Genomic DNA, 22,101 nt, shown 5'->3' on the forward strand with positions numbered 1-22,101 from the left:
TGGCTTAATTTGAAAGCTCTCCAGATAGAAAATGTGATTGCCTAATGCAACATAATAAACAAGAATGTAATCTGTTAATAATTGAAATCAACTAGTATTAGTTAATCCTGGACAAACCTGGAAATCTTTGCTATGTGGTCAAAAAAGCAATATTGTGGAAAAACTGTGGGAAAGAAATCTTGTGTGACATTTTATATTGACCTAACCTATTGCAGTAATTTGACTACAATAGATAAATGAAACCAATAACAAATGTCATTTGCTCAATTGTTTTATAAATGTTAATGCCTTTACATGCATAAAGTTCATAAACTTTATGCATGTATGAAGTTATCAAGGTATTTAAATGCACAGCAGAAATGCTAACAGAAGATTTTTTTACTTCACATTTCCTGGATCTAGGGGTGTCAGTGGAAGAGTGGGTTGTCCAATGTTCCCAAGATTAGGCACTGCCGAGGCGCCCTTAGCGAGGCGCCCTTAGCGAGGCGCCCTTAGCGAGGCGCCCTTAGCGAGGCGCCCTTAGCGAGGCACACTTAGCGAGGCCCCCCTTAGCGAGGCGCCCTTAGCGAGGTGCCCTTAGCAAGGCGCCCTTAGCGAGGCGCCATCCCCCTTTACAAGTTTCTCATTAGGGCGCACTAGGAAGAAGCTGCCCGCCACTCTACCACCCCCTCCCTCCACTGTCTCCACAGGCCCGTGGGTGTGTGTGGGTGTGTGTGGGTGGTGTACAGGCCACTGTAACACACACACAGGGGCCTGTAGGCAGTGGAGGGAGGGGGTGGTAGAGTGGCGGGCAGCATCTTCCTGGTGCGCCCTACTGAGAAACTTGTAAAGGGGGGACGGCGCCTCAGCAGTGCCTGATCTTGGGAACATTGGACGACCCACTCTTCCACTGACACACTGCCACCCCTAGATGCAGGAAATGTGAAGTAAAAAATCTTCTGTTAGCATTTCCGCTGTGCATTTAAATACCTTGATAACTTCATACATACATAAAGTTTAAACATCCAAGGCATTAACATTTATAAAACAATTGAGCATATTGTTTATGGGTAAATGCACATACTACATCCATATAACATTAAACACACAGACGGCGCCTGTGTGTTACAGTGGCCTGTACACTACACACACACACACACACACACACACACACACACACACACACACACACACACACACACACACACACACACACACACACACACACACACACATATATATATGCATGCGTTTGACTAATTACTAGAGTGTGCTCTTAAATTAAATGAAAATGTGTTTATTCAATTAAATTATTGTTAATGCTAGTCATCAAGCATTTGTTAATGTCATTGAATTGTTAATATACATACGCATGCATGTATGTCTATATGTTTGAACCCTCTCTTCCTTGCTACCACAGTCAAGGGATTTTCCCCACTGTGGGACAAATAAAGGCCATCTTATTACTACTCTTATCACATTATTATAGTCTAACTTTTATTTTTGTTATCAAAAATACCAAACAAATTTTGTGTGATTCATCTTGAAATATTACAGTAGCTGTACTGGAACTTGCATGCTTTGCAGGCACTGTTGTCTCTGAAGCATCTGATTGTCTGTACAGTTTTGTTTTGGATATAATTTTCACTTTAAAGTTTACTTTCTGTTGTTGTCATGAGGCCATTACCAGTCAATGGACCGTAAAACCCATTCTGCAGCTGTTTACAGTAAAGTGTGTCTGCCATCAGTCTGGGATTATGTCAAGCCTTTGTGGTCAAAGTGTCAATGGAACCTATTCCTGTTTTTGTTCAACAAGTGAGCACAATTCTGCAAGCATTCCATTAAAATATTTACATTCATCACACTTGATAGCCGGTCAGTCGAGCATAACTTTTTTGCTTCTGAAAATGAGAAATATATTTAATTTTCACTGAAACAACTGTGACAAGTTACCGCTGGCTGTCTGTTCAGGGCTGACTGAGCACAAGGCCAGACGAGGCAGACCTGGAGAACCAGGTCTAAACACTGCGCACCTCGCTCATCATTTGTTCTATTTAGGCGAAATGTTTAGTCACACTAGTTTTGCATGCTCCCTGCATAAAAGAAGTTAAAAAATGTTGGGTTGGCACAGGTGGTATTATCAGGGTAAAGTAAAGCAATGCTTTAGCGTCACTTGCTGTGATCCACGGCAGAGTCTGCCTCAAAATACCTATCCAACTTGTGAGATGGAAACTACGGAAGTTGCATGCCTCCACCACAGAAACTTTAGCGCAAGTGAAATTAGTTTGGGAATAGATGCACAAAATTCAGAATTAGAAGTCAGAGATGTCAAATCTTATTGAAGTGGCTTATTTGGGAAGTTTATAAAGATAGTTTGCTATCCATATCTTTCCAGATATTCTCTGCTTGTGAGTTTTTCTTGATTATTATTGCAAGAGTGGTGCTTGTGATGTGTAGCTGTTTAGATGTGTGGGCAGAGTATTGAGACAAAAAGTGCCAAACTTTGAGAGAGGTTGCTTTCTGAGAGTCGTTTTAATACATTTTTAATGAATATTTTCTTTTGATCAAAGACAGAAAATGCTCTATTGGCTCGATAATCAACCAATGAGATGATATGTATATCTTAAGTTCTTATATAAGCTTTGTGCCCCCCACTATCAAACTGTCTAAATAAGAAGTTTACAGCTGTTAAATAGAATGTGTCTTGTTTTAGAAAAAATTGAGCTCCCACGTGTGTTTATGCACCTAAACTCAAGTTTGTTCTCACTCTCAGTGATTTACTGTTGTGTATGTCTCTAGATTGATGAGACAAAACTATTTGTTCACAACTGAGGGAATTTACAATCGAGTTGCAAATGATATAAAAACATCCTGTAGTGGCCTGTAGTCTCAGCCAAATGACTCTGGGTGCAACAACTAGAAAATAGTATGAAGCCATGTTTGTCTTACCTTGAGTTATATTGGAATACAGTTGAAGCTTTTAGGCTTTATTGGCTCATATACACATACAAGAACAAAGAGTGGAGCACTATGGTTATTTATTTACCAGTGAGCAGCTGGCTTGTGTAGTCTCACACTATTAGATTATGGTGATGAATATGACATAACCCATTAGTGTCTCTCTGCCTGCAGGATACAAGAACCACTTATTGTTAATTCAAATAGTGAGAAATAAGCTCATATGACTTAAATTGTATGAAAGATTAAGCTGTTGCTGTGCTATTGTTAAGCTTTTGTATAATCTTCTCGATTTGACTTTAAAGGCATAAAATTCGAGTTTCTCAACAATTTGTCGATGTATGTGCGATTATGTCAGTCCTCACAGGCACAATCAGATTTGTAAATGAGTTAACGTATTGAAATTTGTACAGGAATGGGTACATTGATAAAAACATTGTATTAAGAGTCTGTGTGTAACAATGTTCATGTACTAAATTGTAACACACAATGTAGTTATAAATGTACAAAAAAAACCTCAAAATCCATGTTGTGATTTGTAATTATGTTGATATTTTTAAATTTGTAGACAAAAATGAAGACCAAGTTTGGACACACTTTCTCATTACCTAAACTGTCACTTAATTGTTAGTGGGAACACACCTATGAAGACATCGGAAACATGTCTCAGAACTGTGGAGGAAAAAGTGCATCAAGAGAACTGGCAATGTAACCTCATGACATTGACAGCAAAATTCTAAAAAACGGGGGGGCAGTAGCCCAGTCCACGAGGTGTTGGCTTGAGGACTGGAAGGTGGCCGGTTCAAGACAAAATACTATGGAGTGCGAACTGTTTACCTCCTGAGTGCTCCCTAAAGCAAGGCACCAACCCCCACAAGTTGCTTGTTAAGCTCGATGCGGCTGCTCGTCGTCGCTCTACCATCGTTCTCTCCAAATTTGCATGCTTAGGTGTAGGGCCTTCTTTGTGTGTGTGTGTGTGTGGGGGGGGTGGATATATTAGCCTACACAATAGCAATGATTGTTTACATTGAGATCTGGAATATTACGGTACTTTATGTTAAACTTGGATATGTGGTAGACCTTAATCAGATAATATATCAAAATTATCAATGATGGTAGAGTTGAAAGTCTTGTAATTACTGCAGACCTTCAATGATTAGAAATTATTCAAGCTAATTGTGGATATATGTGATTATCTACATCTTGACAGTCAGTAATGGATTGTTCCCTGGGCTACATCCTACCTCTCTCTAAAAAAACCCCCAAAGTAATCAAAACGAGTTGATAAATTTTATCCACAATGATATTAAGAATGATCTTCCAGCTTGGTGTTTTTTTTCACTATGGATCATTGGGTGTGCTAAGAAGGTCTATATCACAGGGATAAAGTAGACATTGGAGAGAGTAAGACAGGTGGAGTTTGTATACTGTACGTGAGAAAGGATTGCACAGGAGGAGGACAAAGAAGCAGCAGAAGAGACATGCAGTCAAGCAAGGAATGATGCACAGAAGTACAGCCCCAGAAACCCTCCAAGGAATGACAGACAAACGTAGATAGTGTCAAGTGAAGGAATGTTGAAAGGCATAAATCACTAGCAGATCTCCAATATGAATGCAGATAAGTGCTGACTGACTGACTACTTGTTATTTAAGTTTACCTCAAAGGGTTTTTGTTTTTTTAAAAAAAGGCTAGTTCTCTTTTTTCTACCACACCTCAATTTGCATTTCTTCTTACAAGGCAACACAATACATTGTGTCTGTGTTGATATTGTTATGTGCTCACGTGAAATAGTCTTATTTCAGGACAAACAACATTTTTGCTGCTTGTTACAAAAGCAAAACTTACAAGTAGCTCATTTTCATGACTGATCTACAAGTTGAGACTCTCAAACCGAGTTATCTGCCAGTAAATTGATTACTTTCAGTTGCAATATTCAAGTCCTTTTCTGAAGTTTAACAAAAGTGTTTGGGTATTTTTACCAACAAAAAAAAACAACCTATGCTCTCAAGTTAGGTTGTTATGGACAGTTAAAGATATAGAAAAGTCCTTATAGGATGAAAATTATTTTTATTTTTGTTGGGTAATGTGTGAGATGCTGATATTGGTATAGATATTTCTGTTGTGCAGACCTGTTATACAATTTACTGCAACTAATTCAGTCACTTCAACATGAACTCAATATGCCTGTCGTGGTCCTGATGATATTGCAGCTTCTTGTAAAACCAGGGGGCTCTCATTCTCCTAGACTAACCCTTACTGGCTTCCTAGCTGCACTACTTTATCACAGACAGCAGGAAACAGGAAGGGAGCAGCCAGCTGCAAGGACAGAGGTCAGTCTATAGCATGAGGGGGATGGTTGACAAAACCTTAATGTTCAGAAAGAAACTTTTCGCTTGATGCTGTGGTCATGGTAAAAAATGTGTTAGAGAGAGGGAAAAGAAAATACTGGACATGATTATCCAGAAAAGGTCAACAGGCCGTTCTCTCTACGCCTAGAGAACACTGACCCTGCATTGTCTGGCTTGGCATAAATGCTTAACTAGCAGCAACAGTTGTGTGAGCATTGGCTTGTGCACAGTACCTACACACACAAACAGGCATGTAGTACAGAGCTGATATTATTAGATGGAGCGGCATGCACAAATTGAGATATACTGATGTTAAAAAAAAATTAGGTTATCCTTCGACGTATGAAATTGCATTTGAACCTTGATTGTTGAGTTTCATAATTACATTTAAATTGCCTTTTTCAAAAGTCTGTCTTTGCCACAGGCTGAAAGACTGTCATTCACTGTGTAAATCTAGTAGAGACAGCTGTGCCACCCTGTGAGCTTGATGCCAGTTAAACCACTGAAAGCACACATTCTTTGTTTTGCTTTGAGTTATTCATGACATATGAATGCTGGCTGTTACAACAACATTCAGTGTGTGTATTATTTGCCTGTTCAGTTTTTTCTTACCAAGAATTATGTACCCAATTTCATACAATGCATCTTTTGCTTTTTTAAGGTGTATTTTAACTGATGTTTGCATAAAACTCATCTATTGCATGTGTTTAACTCCACAGACTTGCTTGGCAGTCATGAAACCACTTTTTGTTATAGCTTTTTTTTTTAAATTGTATAATTTAATTAAATTTAACCTTTCACAAGTTTAAACCATTTTAATTGTTCATTAAGGTGCTGAGTGTTCAGTGTAGTGGTTGTGAGCATAGACCCATTCACATACTGTTTTTGCTGTATGCAACGTGTCTCAATTCTGCCCCAACATTCTGTGTGGAAACAAAGAAATTGTGAAGGGGTGCCTGCATTGGCGAGGTGGAGTGGTTGTGGCGTTGTAGTAATACAATATGTCAGGTGTGTGACCTGGTGTGTAAATATGGTGTGTGTTATATGTAGTAAAAATAAAAAGGGATTCATCCAGTAAATTATTTAACACTTTCCTCCCTGGTGGCCATCATGTACTGCTGCCCTAGACATGATTTCTCTCAAGTTCAAGTCAAAAATTACAAGCATGCAGAAAAAAATTACAAATAATTAAAAGTAGTACATTATCACGTTTATATTGAGATATACATAAATCTTGCATTTTACTCTATATGTTGTCAATCTTCAAAATATATATGAACACATAAATAAACAAGTAAAATGTAATCACAAAATATATTCAGGGATGTCCGGATGCACATCACTTGCCATGTAAAAAAGTCACTCAGGAATACACTCACACCTACGGTCAGTTTTTGAGTGATCACTATGCAGCATGTTTTGGAGAGAACCCACAGAAACACGGAGAGAACAGCCAAACTCCTCACAGCAAGGAATCAAACCCAGAACCTTCTTGCTGTGAGGTGACAGTTACCCACTGTGCCTTGATACCACCTGCTGTAAAGCATTTTACACGTAAATTAATGTTACACTGTTCACATCCAGTTTTTGGTTCCCTCCTCACACCTCGCTTTGAATACCCTTTGCATGTCTGTTCTTTCCGAGTCAGTCAAACAGTGTGAAAGTCCGTGCACGAGTTTGTCTGGAACCAATTCCTTCTTTCTCTTACCCCAGTAAGCTTCCAGAAGTTGATGAGAAACTTTCTGGAGAAAGTCAAGTTGAACGTGATCTTCATGTCTTCCTGTTCTGGTTCTCTTTTAGTAGAGATGGAGACTTATGAGGGGAAGTAAAGTCTATGAGGGGGCATAGTCAACCCATCTCAGGCTCTGTTAGTAGAATATCATGGTTAGCAGCAAATTGTATGCTCGGAGATAGGCATCAGGTTATTTTTTCCATGAGGCTGGAAACCTGCCTGCATGTCATGTCATTCAGGAAACAGTTTTCCAAGGCTTTTAATTTTGAGTATAAACAATCAAAACCTGTAATAACTGTGTAGGAAGTGGTGTAAAGCTTTATTGATCTCATACTTCATTGGCTGAAAATCTGTTTTTCCAGGATAGCACCATTTCCATTTTACAACTGATAAATTCAACACCTGAAACCTGAGACTTTGAAATCATTTGTAAACCTTGCCAGCTTTGTGTAAATCAACAATAGTAAATCTTCTGAAAGTTCTATCTGAGGCATGGTTCACATAAACTTCATCATTTCAGAACAAATTCAGTAAGATTTGTGTTTTATATCAACCAAAGTTGCTCTAGTCCTCAACTCCATACTCATTTTCCCAACATTTTTATTTTTTTATTTTATATACTAATCTGATCCCCAAAGGGAAATGAAGAGAAAACTCTAGTTAGGGAATACTTCAAACTCATGCATGAATGTTAGTTTGTACAGATCCCTGTCACACACGCACACACAGGGGTGCCTGTAGGCATGCAGGGGAAGGTAGAGTTACGGGCAGCCCATTTGTGGAGCAACTTGTCAAGGGGGATGGCGCCTTGCTCAAGAGTGCTTCGGCAATGCTCCGGTGGTGAGCTGACACATCCCACTGTCAGCTCACACTCCAGGTGGTTCTTTTTTTGGGTGGGAGCAGGAATCAAACCGCAGATCTTGGGAAAACTGGATGACTCACTCTACCGCTGAGCCACTGCCGCCCCTGTACTTGTTAATAAAATTAACTAATTAATCTGTACAATTTGCCTAATTGTGACAACACTACACAAAAGGTTCAAATCTTTCTATGTGCACAACAGCATCTTTCCCATTCATATAATGGTGTCATAATATTAACAACTGGCGGTGCCCCAGCAGCTCCTGGCACACCGTTTGATTTGTTGTGCCACAAAGTTGTGGAGTTTCCCCGAGTTCCTTAGTTGCCATTGTTGTATCCACCGACAGACGCTCTTCAGCAGTTTTGGCTTTTCCACATGTGGACATGGAAAAAAATTAAACTTCAAAGTGATATTGAAATCCGAGGTGGGGAGAAGGGTAATAACCTTTAGGTACCCAGCGACCAAGGAGAAGTTTTTACTTTGGATCTACAGTACGTCTGTCTGTGAGATTGCATTTCTATTCACAGAAATCATGAAAACAAAGCACAGGACCCACCTGACTGAACATCTCGCTGACTAAACTCGAAAATACAGAGTTCGACAGTTGTGGCAAAGAACTGTCCACTAATATACAATCAAAGCTATCACTGTGACTTTTGAAAGGTTTTTATTTCGAATGAAACTGCACAATATTCCATGTTGTTATAGTTCAAACTATGCCTAAGTTACAGCGTAAGTTGAGCTGCTTGTTAAAAACAAAATAATTATTCAGGTTTACTCTCAATTTCCATACCTGTTTATTATTATTACTATTATTATTTCTGAGCAGCCACTGACAATTGTAAGACTTAACATAGTTTAAGAGTGTAATCTTTCACAGTGCCTAATGTCTTTTTTGTGGATGTTAATAACTTTAACTTTTGAATAGCAGACTTTGGCCTGTATTTGTACATGAAAAGTGAAAACCATCTCATTTCCACATGTTCTTGGATACATTCAGGAGAACACGTGCTAAAGTAACTAAATCCAATAACACATAACATAGCCTTGATGCAGATCATTTTAGGAGGTTGATTTTACTGTATTTGTCATAGTATCACTGCCTTGTTTGCATTTTCAGAGTTACAAAGACTGAAGAACAAGAATTGTGAATAAATGTTCGCTTTTGTCACTATTCAATCTGAAATAGAAAAAGTTGGTTCTTAACATAATCTAAACAAACCAAGAACACATTTTGTTTATATATTTATGAGTTTAATGTTTATTTTTTACACAAACTTTGCTGAGCTGTTTATGCATCTGCAAATTTAAATTTTTCTGTTATACAGAATCCAGTGACCGTCTAGGAATTTACAGGTTCCTTCAGGATCAAGTTTAATCCCCTCTTCTATATAATACATATTCTCATTTAAAGTGAACACACTGTGCTTGTATATCGTTTCTATTTAGGCTTGTATAGTGTGATTATTATAGACATCAAGTCTCACTTCTTCTCCTTTTCTTGTGATGCACACAGACGGAATCTCACCAAGCTGTCTCTGATCTTCAGCCACATGTTAGCAGAGTTGAAGGCCATCTTCCCCAATGGTCTGTTTCAGGGAGACAACTTCCGCATCACCAAGGCAGATGCTGCAGAGTTCTGGAGGCGTGCCTTTGGGGACAAGTGAGCCCATTCTGTTATAGTTATGATGCCTGGAATACAGTGTTATCTCAGTAGTTCCAAATGAGCATATTGCCCTTTTTTATGGTGCTGCCAAGAAAGTGTGATCTTTTCCCTCGCTCTACAATAGTCAAAAGCAGTAAATATCTTTCCCTTTTGGGGTGTCAATGAAAAATATTGCAAGAACTAGTGTTCTATGTGATGCCATCAGTCTTTGGTTCATGTGCACAGACACCGCATCAGATTCATGACCCGCAACATTTTTAAATGCACCAAACCAGCTTTTGTTTGTATCATGTTTGGTTCTTTAGAATTTTAGTTTTCTACAGGAAATGCAGTTCACATCTGTATTTAGACATTTTTGACACTTGGTGAACTTGACATTATACTTAAAGCTTGGAGATAGTCTGCATTGAGTTTTTGTTGATAGTGTTATATTTTTGGTTTCAGTTTTGGCAAGAGGGGAAGTATCTACTGTTGTTTTTGTGATACAGGACGATTGTGCCTTGGAAAGTGTTCCGTCAATCCCTCCACGAGTTTCATCCCATCAGCTCTGGACTTGAGGCCATGGCCCTCAAATCCACCATAGACCTCACCTGCAACGACTACATCTCTGTCTTTGAATTTGATATCTTCACCAGGCTATTCCAGGTATTGAATACACCACGCACGCACACACGCACGCACACACACACACACACACACACACGCACACACACACACGGTCTGTGAGAGGAGAAAAGTACAAAGACAGGCAGTGATTTTGAAGATGGATAAAGAGGGTAATTCATGGAAGTCTTAGACTCTGTTAGATTTCATTTGAGTAACATCATGGATGACTTTAAACCAGGGATTCCCAAAGTGTGGTGCGCGAGCTGCCGCTATGGAGTGTAATGGCAGCTGAGCACCTTGAAATACATAAATAATTAAATAATTTGGACACTTTTTAATGGAGGATTAACAGTTTAAATATTTAAATTCATTCGCGTAAATCATTTGTAATTTTCAATTAAGACGTTTTGGGAAAATTTTAAATAAAAAAAAAAAACCCAAAATGCACTTGGCTTTCTCCTAGCTACGTGCTAGCATGTTGTGATAGCAACAACAATAATATGCCGAAATGCATAACTGGTTGAAAACGGGCAGTCTGTCCAGTATTAAATCTGGGAGAAATGAAAGAGGACAGGATACATTGGCCACAAGTGAGAGCTGTGCAGTCTACCAGGCTGAAGAAATCGAGCAGGAAAAAGAGTGATGATGACGAGACAGGGGAAACTTAAAATGAGAAGCACAGAACACAGAAAACTCACCCAGACACTTCATTGGGAGAAGGGGGTAAAGAACACAATGAGACTCGTACTCGAAAGAGAAAATATGATGTTGAACTTGGGCATATGTTATTTTGATTCTTTGTGGCGGAGTAGCATATTTGTTACCATTTAATAACTGTTAGTTTTTTAACTAGGCCTATTTGTTATATAGTAATAAATGCTGTTCATCACTTATCTGTAGTCGGCTCGCCTGGCGACCATTTTGACTTAAAGTATTATTATTGTCATTTTTATATTGTAACTATTATTCTCCCCACCGTTTCTAAAGTGAGAGATCATTAGGCCAATTATTGCACAATCTATTCTGTGTTGACAGGAGCCTATATTATTAAACTTGATACTTATATGGCTATAAAGACTACGCCTTTTCTTTCTTTTTTTCTTCTTCACGTTTCGGGCATTGGGTGTGCGTCAGCTAAGTCGGGAGGTAGAAGTGGGTGTGCGGACTGAAAAGTTTGGTAACTGCTGCTTTAAACCAATCAGCCACATCTTTTTCTGGTTAACTCTATCAACTTGTTAGCTGAATGTCTGCTGACTTACTCACGTCAGACAGGCCTGAAATTAAACTGTTTGGAAATGACTGTCATTTTATGGGGTGTCTGTTGTTGCTCCATAGGCCTGTGTTTTTCCCAGACTGCTTATCACACTGGAATCCTTCTAAAAGACAATAATCATTATATTTGCATATTCTTCTTGCCAGATGCAACAACAATGAACATTTGTAGAATAATCCCCAACAATGAATTCTCGACACCTTTCTATTTAGTATAACAGTGTTATCATACTGCTTATGTGCAAATATTTTTGATAAGGCAAAGGCTTAAATACAACCATCTATTTACATCTACAGGTATATACTCTAAGCGTTGGGACAGAACCCATTGTTGAGTATTTTGGTGGATATTCAAGGGGGTGTAGGCACTACATAATAATTCACAAGCAGTAGAAATGATAGAAAAGGTAGAGGAGGCAAAGACAAAACTTATCACACTTCTTCTTTTCCTTTCGGCTTTTCCTTTCAGGGGTCGCCACAGCTAATCACTTGCCTCCATCTAACCCTGTCTTCGGCATCCTCTTCTCTCACACCAACTACCTTCAGGTCCTCTTTCACTACATCCATAAACCTCCTCTTTGGTCTTCCTCTAGGCCTCCTGCCTGGCAGTTCAAAACTCAGCATCCTTCTACCAATAAATTCACTATCTCTCCTCTGGACATGTCCAAACCATCTCGGTCTGGCCTCTCTGACTTTATCTCCAAAACCTCTAACATGTGCTGTCCCTCTGATGTACTCATTCCTGATCCTATCCTTCCTGGTCACTCCCAAAGAGAACCTTAGCATCTTCATCTCTGCTACCTCCAGCTCTTTCTCCTGTCTTTTCTTCAGTGACACTGTCTCTAGACCAAACAACATCACTGGTCTCACCACAGTTTTGTACACCTTTCCTTTCATTTTAGCTGAAACTCTTCTATCACACATCACACCTGACACTTTCCTCCACCCCTACCATCCTGCCTGTACACACTTCTTCACCTCTTTTCCACACTCTCCATTGCTCCGGGCTGTTGACCCTAAGTACTTAAAATCCTCCACCTTCTTGATCTCTTCTCCCTGTAACCTCACTCTTCCACTTGGGTCCCTCTCATTCACACACACGTACTCTGTCTTAGTGCGGCTAACCTTCATTCCTCTCCTTTCCAGGACAAACCTCCACCTCTTTAGACCCTATGTTGTCATATTTATCTATGGTTTGGTAGATCAGCAATGTAATTTAATTAACAATCACTGATTTATGTTTCTTAATTTTCCTACATGTATACATGTGAATTACATGCTGACATGAATTATACATATAAAGTTCCTTGGTGGCATTATCCCCAGCTACATTTAAGTGGAGTAAAGACCATCTTAACCTACGACACTTTTTTTCTGGAAAAACCTTCTAAATGTCTTCAAGTGACCCTTTGGCCATTTGAGCTCTGTGCTTGATGCACAGACATTGTGTTAGGATGATGTAGCAAAGACCAACCATAGCAATTCTAACCATTGATTTGCTTTGAATAGTTTGAGGCATAATGTGTAGGATTTCTTTCTTTCTGTATTTAAATACAACATTCTCATTCACACATGACTTGGTCTTAGTTTATTGTTCTTTGTACAATCTGGTTGAAGACAAAACAATCAAACAACAACCAACTTCCTGTTCTTGACAACCAAAAATGTCCTTAACATAGCCATCGATGTAACTCGATGTCTAAAAATAATAAATGAAAGTACAAGCATTGGATGTTACAGTAGTCAGTGGTTAAAATGTATAATTTAGTATAATTAATTCATTTTGAAGGATATGGCAAAGCTACACATATCTGATGCAGAAATTCTTTGATATTGTGATATAGATTTTTTTTTTTTTTAAAAGGTGACTACATTAAAACTGCTGTTTCATAGTGTTGCATAATTCTGTTTCTTCTGAAATACCACACAGACTAGTGAGAGAGACATCTGCTCACTATCACACCCAGGGAGTTTTGGTGTAACAGAATTTATTTTATATTTATATTCACTACTGTAATTATTTTTTGGTTCCTTGATTGGAGTCATGTTGAGCTAAGCCTCTGTAAAGTTGACTTATCCCTGTTTATAGACAGTATTGAGAGCAGTGTGTTGAAGACCGTGTCATTTTCTTCATTCTGCTCCTCTAGATGACATTGAATCAGTTACCTGCTGTTTGAAGTGCTGCAAATTTTTCTTAGATTTCTTTTTGCATTGCTTTACCCTTGCTGAAATGGTCATTATAAAATAGTATTGAGTCAGAGCCATAGTCAGTTATGTTAGGGTCATAATGCCTGATTACTGACATGAGCCTCATCCTCTTTTTGTCTAGCCTTGGTCGTCCCTCCTGCGGAACTGGAACAGCTTGGCAGTGACTCACCCAGGGTACATGGCCTTTCTCACCTATGATGAGGTCAAAGCACGACTGCAGAAGTTTATCCACAAGCCTGGCAGGTGAGAGAGAAGTACACATACGTGCATAGACACACATACATTGTAGTGCATTAATATGTCCTGTTGATGAGTGAATATTTGTACAGACGATTATATTCATTATATAACAAAGTGCTACCGCTTTGCATGCATGTGTCAAGTACACAGTGTTTCCGGAACAAGTTTAGTCTTTATCTGATTCCCAATAATGATAATGATAAAAATATCTAAAAAAACATTCGTAAAAATCGAGGAGCAAAAAAGATGAATAAACTGGACTTGCTGAGGTTGGCTGAAGATGTTTCATCTCTCATCCAAGAGGCTTTTTCGGAACTGAAGAAGTGCATTGAGATTTATATTAAAGATACATAACTGTTTTTGTTTCTTCTCTGCGTGTTATGATCTTTTTTGACAAAGTTCAGTAATGAGTGAGATTCTGTAATAACTGTATTTCTGTTTTCCGCTGGAATCTGATGTGGATATTTGACTTCATTTTAACTGTCAGATGCAGAATTTCAGCTCCTGTGAAGACATGAACAGGAGTATATTCATAATAATGTAAACTGGGATCCTGAAACTTAATGTTGCTGCACAACCAATTGGTTTATCAGTGAATTATATGAATTACGCTGAGAAAGAAACCAACATTGTGGACCTGTGTCTCTGTTATTGGTTACAAATGCTACAATCCACCTCGTTTTGCCAGCGGTTGTCTTGATTATGGACTCTGTGTCTTCACTGCACTACGACACACCATGAGGCCATCAGTGATCTGTTGCCGAGATTATAGTTCAATGCATAAAACAGTCTGTATTAGGGTTACTACACGGGAACAAATGCACTTCAAGAACAATAGCCTGCACAGTTTGCTCAAGAACGTTTGAACCTTTTCCACCTAATCACTTTTTTTCAGAGAAACATACCAGTGCCATATAGTGATCCAACCCTAGCATGTCTTATTATCCCTCACCAATGAGGTGAGGCAAAGAATATGTAATGTAAGATTAGTTTCAAAGCATAACTCAGTCACAAAACCTGCTACACACGCCTAAGTGGTGACCTTTGCTTTAGAGAATTTTTTTGTTTTGTTCATGTGTCTACAACTTAGAGCACGGCTCATTCTGGTGGTGGCTTTTGTTTCAGGAGCAGATCACACATACTGTACATAAAACTGTCTACTCATAACAGCCAAGTACTGATGTGGTGTCTTTTACTGCTACGGAACATTTGTTTGTTGAATTTTGTGTTGTTGTTGAAGCTCGTGCTGTAAGTCTGGCGCAACTCAAATACTGCTTAGTTGTTTTTTTTCTTTGAAATTTAAAGTGCACATTTCCCATGTACTGATTTGATGTATTTGTCATTGCCATTCCAGTCCTCTGAGATTCACTCATCAGGTTCATGCTTGCCTCTTGTCTGTCTCATCAGTTACATCTTCCGACTGAGCTGTACACGACTCGGCCAGTGGGCCATTGGCTACGTGACGGCAGATGGAAACATACTCCAGACCATTCCCCACAATAAGCCCCTCTTCCAGGCCCTCATAGATGGCTTCAGGGAAGGATTGTAAGAATACAAGTATTGTTATTTTTCATCTGGGCATCTGCTCTCGGTTTCTGTGGTTGGATTTTCATTGGTTGCGATTTTAATAAGTTATATATCATCCTGTGATGTGCAGGGCCTCTCTTTGGCGCCATTTCAAAAAGTACACATCTCTCCAAAAATATATAATAGAATGATTTTGGGTCCAAACCAAATCAGATACATCACATTACCTGTTGTCGTAATTCCAGTGTTTTTGCTAACTGGTGTAAATCTCATCTCCCTTGATTTATTTGTGGATTCTGCAGCTGTCCTCTGCCAACCTGAATTCAAATCCTGATATTAATTTCACAAAGCCTATACATTCCATCACTTACATCCAAAACATTAATGAAATCGGGATTGCATCCATGTGCGACAAAATGGTGATGTTATTAAAACTCTGCCTGATTAAATGAATAGGCCAAACAGAACAGGTCTTGCTGTCACCACCGTACCTGGAGTGTGATTAAACTAACTAATGGTGTAACAGCTAAGCTTTATTTCAGGTGAGTTCATTCCTTGTTCATACCTTGTAATTGTATTTGCCCCTGAATCTGCAGCTATTTGTTTCCTGATGGTCGGACACAAAACCCAGATCTGACAGGACTGTGTGAGCCTTCGCCTCAGGACCACATCAAAGTGACGCAGGTCAGAATCGCCGTGGTCTTATTATGTTATTGACAGTGTATTGTGGATAAAAAAAGAAATGAAAAGTATGATAAATGACTAAAACTGAGTTAGCTGAGAAAACGTAGTTTCTAAATAAAATATGTAAAATATTTGCAAATACAGTGGGGCCAATAAGTATTTTGCAACCTAAAAAATTTGCAAGTTCACCCATGTAAAAAGCCATGCTTTATAATGTGTGTCAGTGGAAATTATTTGTACGGTAGTTACATGAATGATTTTAATACACTAAGTCTATATTTACTAATATTTTAACTTGATATTTTGACCACCTTCAACCAAGCAGTGTTTTGTTCTCTCATTGAAATATGATGTACAGTTTGGAAATGTTTTAAGTGTTACAGGAAAGACACCAATCAGCCATAACATTATGACTACTGGTTATCTCTCTCTGTCATGTCAACTGTTAGTGAGTCAGTTTTATTACACAGCAAGTCAACATTTTATTTCGAAGTTGAATGTTACACATACCAGCTACCGTGACATTATTTCAGACCTTTATTAGATTGTTCTTAAATTATCTTTCCTGATTTAAGCGTTCAAAATTACATTTCTTTGTTTTGTAAAGACAAAATAAATATTCACCCCTACATTTTAGCTTCAAATCCCTGTTGTCTTTGAAATTACTTTAAATAGTGAATGATGTCATTGTTTTCAGGCACAGAGATCTCACATTTTTCTCATTTTCTCGTCTCAGGAGCAGTATGAGCTGTACTGTGAGATGGGCTCCACATTCCAGCTGTGTAAGATCTGTGCAGAGAATGACAAAGATGTGAAGATCGAACCCTGTGGTCATCTCATGTGCACATCCTGTCTCACTGCCTGGCAGGTACGACATGTGGGGGGACGAAGGGATTTTGTTTGGGTTGACTTTTTATAGTAAAATGACATTTCTCATGTTTGTTGAGAGAGTAACTCGGCGTAAAGTGCTCTTTCTCTGCAGACATAAAACATAACCTACACTCATCCGGTTGTTGTTATGACTATTTCATAGGAGTCCGAGGGTCAAGGAACAGGATGCCCCTTCTGTCGCTGTGAGATTAAGGGTACAGAGCCCATCGTTGTGGATCCTTTTGACCCCAAGGATCCCAAAGATAACGGCGGAGGCTCGTGCAGGAGCGCATTTGGAGCTGAAGGTGCACCCTCACCCTGTTATGATGACGACGAGGACGACAGACTTGAAGACCCCCACCTGATGATGAGCAAACTTGCCTGTGCAAAGGTGAGATTGTGTAAAGATGTTGACTTAATTGTATTTTTTGTATTTTATTTTTTTATTGATAGAACTTGAAAGCTTAGCTAGTTTGATGCACTGGGTGCACCTCAGGGGTCCTCCTCAGGGGTTCCCACCTCTTCTCTGTTTTTATGAGACCTGTCTCTGTAAAAATGAAACACTCCTTGTCATGTCCTCTTCTCTTTTTGTGGGCTTCAAACTCACAGCTCATACCTAGAGTCTTTTATCTCCAACTTTCCTGGTGGCAAGGCAGCAGCTTTTTTCCCTCTCTGTCTTGATATTTGGGGTATTCTCTTGTCCTCCATCTTTCATCTACCTTTGAGAAACTGTGTGCATTAGTCTGCTTCTTGAGGAGATAAGACCACTCACACTTTGATGTTGTCCCTGAAATTTGTTTTGTTTCACTAATGCAGCTTTTCTCTCATGTTTGAGCTTTTATTTTAAATATGCTGTTAAGTACTTACAGTATATATGCTTATTATACTAATATGTATTTTGTGCTTCTTGTCTTTACCAAGAGTTGAAGAATGTCATTTGGTTGGTGCCTTTGGCTTGTTTGTGTCTGTGTAATGTATGTTTCAATGCAGGATAATTCATGAAGTTTTAAACAGATTTCAGTTAAATGTTGTGGAAATGTTGTGGAAATGTTGGAGAGAAGTTGGTGAATAGATTTTGAGACATTTTTGAGAATTTTTGTTCTTAAGCTATCTTTGTAACACCATGACCCGCCCTAGTCTGTCTGACTGGGTTTCACTGTTAGAGAAACATTGTGATGCAAAGCCAGTCAGCTGCAGAGAGTAAGGCAGATTATGGAATTATCATAGAAGGATTCAGACATAAGCTCAGTCCTGTGTTCACACTGAGGGTTCTCTGGTTCCATGTTTTGTCTTTTTTTTTTTTTTTTAAATTCACAAATTAAATTTCTACAGTGTATAATAACATGAGAGAATTGATAATAATAATGTTTACAATATGTGAATAAGTAAATTTCATATGTTGCAAATGTTAATATGTATGTATATTATTTAAGTATTTATGTATGCCCCCCCGCTGCCACGATCGCACAAATTCCCCCACTGTGGGACAATAAAGGTTTATTATTATTATTATTATTATTTAATATGTTCACAGCAACTGATTGAACTGTAGAATTTTTGTTTATATGATGAAAAGTTGTCAATAGATTGTTTATTCCTGATTGTATTTTAAACATATCTGATCAGGTGTGATTGGTGGCTTGGTATTCTTCCTCTGATTCAGGTGGAGCGCCCCCCGTCACCCATGTCCATGACCCCCCAATCCTCTCTCCCCCCTGTGCCTCCACGGCTTGACCTGCTGCCACACAGACCTCCCAACCCTCCTGGTGCCTCCAGCCCCGGGGTCACCAGCAAGGTAACTGAACTCCTCGAAATGTTCGATAGAAGAATCGACAGTCGTCACCGTCGTCTCATCGTGTGGTCGCTCGTCCAGCTCGTGTCTGCGTAGAGATCCTAACGCTTAATGGATTTGAGTTTCTTTGTCGGTGTCATTGTTGTATGTCCTCTTAATGTGCTCCATCTATCTGTTTCCACACTCCAGGCAGCGTCTCATCACAAAGACAAACCTCTCCCCCTTCCCCCAGCACTGAGGGATCTCCCCCCTCCTCCTCCCCCAGACCGCCCCCACTCGGCCGGGACCGCCGCTGAAACTCGGCTACAGAGGCGTCCATTACCCTGCACTCCGGGGGAGCCCCCTCGAGATAAGCTTCCTCCTGCACCCCCTAACAGGCCACTCACTGACTGGAACTCCCGGCCTGTTCCAAAGGCCCCCACATCTTCTTCCTCCTCTTCTTCATCTTCCTCATCATCCCAAGTCTCCGGTCTGGGAGTGGATATCCGAGCTGGTGTGAGGGAACTCTCCAATCGGCACTCCCTCCCCTTAGCGCTGCCCTCTGCTCTGGACACACGCCCGGACTCACAGAAGAACAACAGCTCCCTCAGTCTGGACCAGCAGCTGGTCAGAACCACAGGCCTCCACACACAAACGACCAGCGCTTTTATGTGTATTCATTAGCTACAGATGAAAGCATAGAAAATTTTGGTAGTGACTGTCCAGATAAGAGAATATAGGACCAAAGGCTATTTTCAGTCTAGGATTCTAGACTTAGTCAGCCAATCAAAACTGTTCACATTTGTGGTTTGGCTGAACAAAGAGCAGCTACAGCAATAATTTCAATCCATCAGGAAACTGAAATCACGTGGGGTCTGGATTCTGTTTTGTCCCAGTCAAGTGATTCGTCTCCGTCTGAACCTGTTCAGTGATTGCTGAGACAGTGAATGCAGCTTTTAGATTTTTTTATATGAATTGAATTGATTTTAAAGTTTTTGTAATTTCTACTTCTGCTTTTTTCTATCTTCAGAACTTTGCAGCAGCAACCAGTCAAGATTATGACAACCACAAAGTCAAGCCCTCATCCTCTGCTAATGCTATTTATTCACTGGCAATTAGGTATGCTGTGCTGACGCTGTGACGTCATGAAATAACTCACTTGTAGATCACAAAAGCTACATGAAACATTTTAGGAATACCGTCCTTTCAACGTTTACCATTTTAATCTTTTGTAAAGCAGACACTTAGACTCTAGTTTAAATATCCTTTTTTTATTGTTTCATAGACCTTCTCCAGGCCCAAGACTGGGTACAGGGGAGGAGGTTCGTGACAACGAGGAGGAATCTGAGTACATGATTCCTTCCTCTCGCCCCATTCTGCTCCCCATCACGGCTCCGCCTTTAGGGGAGATCCCACCCGTCCCACGACACACTCAGACTCAGCCCTCATCAGCAGTCCAGACACAAACCTCCGTGCTCAACTCACGGTACTGAAAACACTCTAACAGCACAGTTAAATGGAACGTCATCGGTGATTGCTCTACTGCAGCAGTGATGGTTTTATTGTTGTCTCTGTTGTAGCCTCACTTTGACTGAACTGGAGGATGGACTGCTAACATATGAAGCCATGTACAACATCCAGGCCAAGTCACAACAAGCCAGAGATTCAGGTATCAATTTATAACAAATATTAAAATCTCCATGACCCTTGGTCGTTCAGACTTTTCTATCTACTATCATGCAAAGATTTATTGATGCTAAAATGACACAGATTCTATCTAAACTCCATTTCTGAATATCCGGTTTATCATGGGGTAAAAAGAGAATTTGAACGTGATTTTGTTTCCATGGGTGAGGCATGGCCTAATGTCAGCACCCAAGACAAAATGAAGCTTACAAAAAGTGTGTGTGGAGAAGGCTTTATAAGCTTGGTGCAGTGTCTACTGGAGAATATATGAATTAAAGGCAAAGAAAACTTGAGTGAAAAACAAATGAGAAAAAAAGCTGTATTACATCTTTATTCTTAAAGTTTTTTTTGTTTTTTTTTTAAGAATGACCACCGGGCTGTAACATTTTGATAAAAATAAAATGTAATTTTCCTATTTTTTCCTTTTTACTGAAAAACTTCTACTGAAAAAACTGAAAAATCCATCCATCTATCTTCTACCGCTTTATCAGCTGTCGCGGGTCACGTGGAGCTGAAGGGCGCGATGCCAGTGCACCGTATAAAATCATTAAAATGAACAGTTTTAGTTTTTATATTGTAATATTAGCAAAAACTCAATCCTTGCGTATGCTTCTGCCATATATTCTGTTATTACTTTTGGGATGCATAAACATCATGTTGGGATGCACAAATTTTTGTTGAAGCGCATCCCAGGGATGCACTACTTTCTTGAGGTAAAATGAACTCTGTGAACGTAGGCACAATCAATATTTACCAGCGTCCCCAAATGAAACTGTTTGGGTCATATATATTAATGTCAGATGACATTGATTTTAATACCTCCCAGACTATTCAGAGTTACCCCCGCTGGCGCTGACCAATGGCCCCAGAGAGCACGCTGCCGAAGAAGGAGAAGAGGAGGAAAACGGCTATGACTTCCCCAAACCCCGACTACCGATGCCCCCTGCTCGACGGACTCTTTCAGAACTCGGAGGGTCATCCTCGTCGTCATCATCGTCATCGAGCTCGTCCTCCACTGTTGCTTTCAGTCGCCTTTCTCTAGATTCGGATGTTGGAGCAGCAGCATGTAAGAATACTTTCCTCTTCCGATGATAAATGCATCACTTGTGTCCGTAACAGGTTGTTACATTCGTACAAGCTATTGGACAATTAACAGCATTCCTGCTTCATTCGAGGTTTTTTTTGTTAGCCTTGCATGTGCTACTGTAGATACAGAATGTGTGGCGCTAAAGCTCACCTGAGTGAAGCAAATTGAAATATGAAATTTGACATTTTGCTGCTACTGAATAACAGTACAATATTCTAATTCTTTCTTGACAAAAACCTTTTCAAAAAAGTTGATACAATATTTCACTGCAGCAAAACTCCTGTGACCAAAGCAGCAGCTTTAAGGATTTTGCTGCTTCCAGGTGTCATAACATATTTTCTAGTAGCTGTCTAAAGTTGATGTTGGACTAAAATTCAGACTTTGCTCCAGTGTATGCAATCAAATTTTGCGTACAAAAATGAACCAGTGTGATGAAGTGAAGTCCAGGCTGAAGGGGCCGTGTAGAGATGGAGCAGGCAGTTTGTAGCTAAAGTGAACATTCGGCTTCATAGAAAAATGTTTTGTTTTTTGTTTTATGAGAAAGCCTTTTAGCTTTCAGTAGGAAGTCATCGTGAGAGCACAGTCTTAAGCCCTATACTTAAAT

General features: G+C 39.6%; 1 protein-coding gene across 1 annotated transcript in view; it reads left to right on the forward strand.

The window, feature by feature from the left end:
- The window catches only part of cbl (Cbl proto-oncogene, E3 ubiquitin protein ligase), a 36,929-nt gene that overhangs the window by 11,915 nt on the left and 2,913 nt on the right, over window positions 1-22,101 (forward strand). Inside the window, exons 3-15 of the mRNA XM_068317329.1 lie at window positions 9,397-9,543; window positions 10,035-10,191; window positions 13,754-13,875; window positions 15,280-15,417; window positions 15,996-16,083; window positions 16,820-16,951; window positions 17,117-17,344; window positions 18,617-18,748; window positions 18,935-19,351; window positions 19,755-19,843; window positions 20,010-20,210; window positions 20,305-20,393; window positions 21,237-21,476. Of these exons, the coding sequence (XP_068173430.1) occupies window positions 9,397-9,543; window positions 10,035-10,191; window positions 13,754-13,875; window positions 15,280-15,417; window positions 15,996-16,083; window positions 16,820-16,951; window positions 17,117-17,344; window positions 18,617-18,748; window positions 18,935-19,351; window positions 19,755-19,843; window positions 20,010-20,210; window positions 20,305-20,393; window positions 21,237-21,476 (2,180 nt within the window). The remainder of the gene's footprint in view (window positions 1-9,396; window positions 9,544-10,034; window positions 10,192-13,753; window positions 13,876-15,279; window positions 15,418-15,995; window positions 16,084-16,819; window positions 16,952-17,116; window positions 17,345-18,616; window positions 18,749-18,934; window positions 19,352-19,754; window positions 19,844-20,009; window positions 20,211-20,304; window positions 20,394-21,236; window positions 21,477-22,101) is intronic.

This window comes from Antennarius striatus, chromosome 6 (assembly GCF_040054535.1).
Source record: "Antennarius striatus isolate MH-2024 chromosome 6, ASM4005453v1, whole genome shotgun sequence".
NCBI classification, from domain to species: domain Eukaryota; kingdom Metazoa; phylum Chordata; class Actinopteri; order Lophiiformes; family Antennariidae; genus Antennarius; species Antennarius striatus.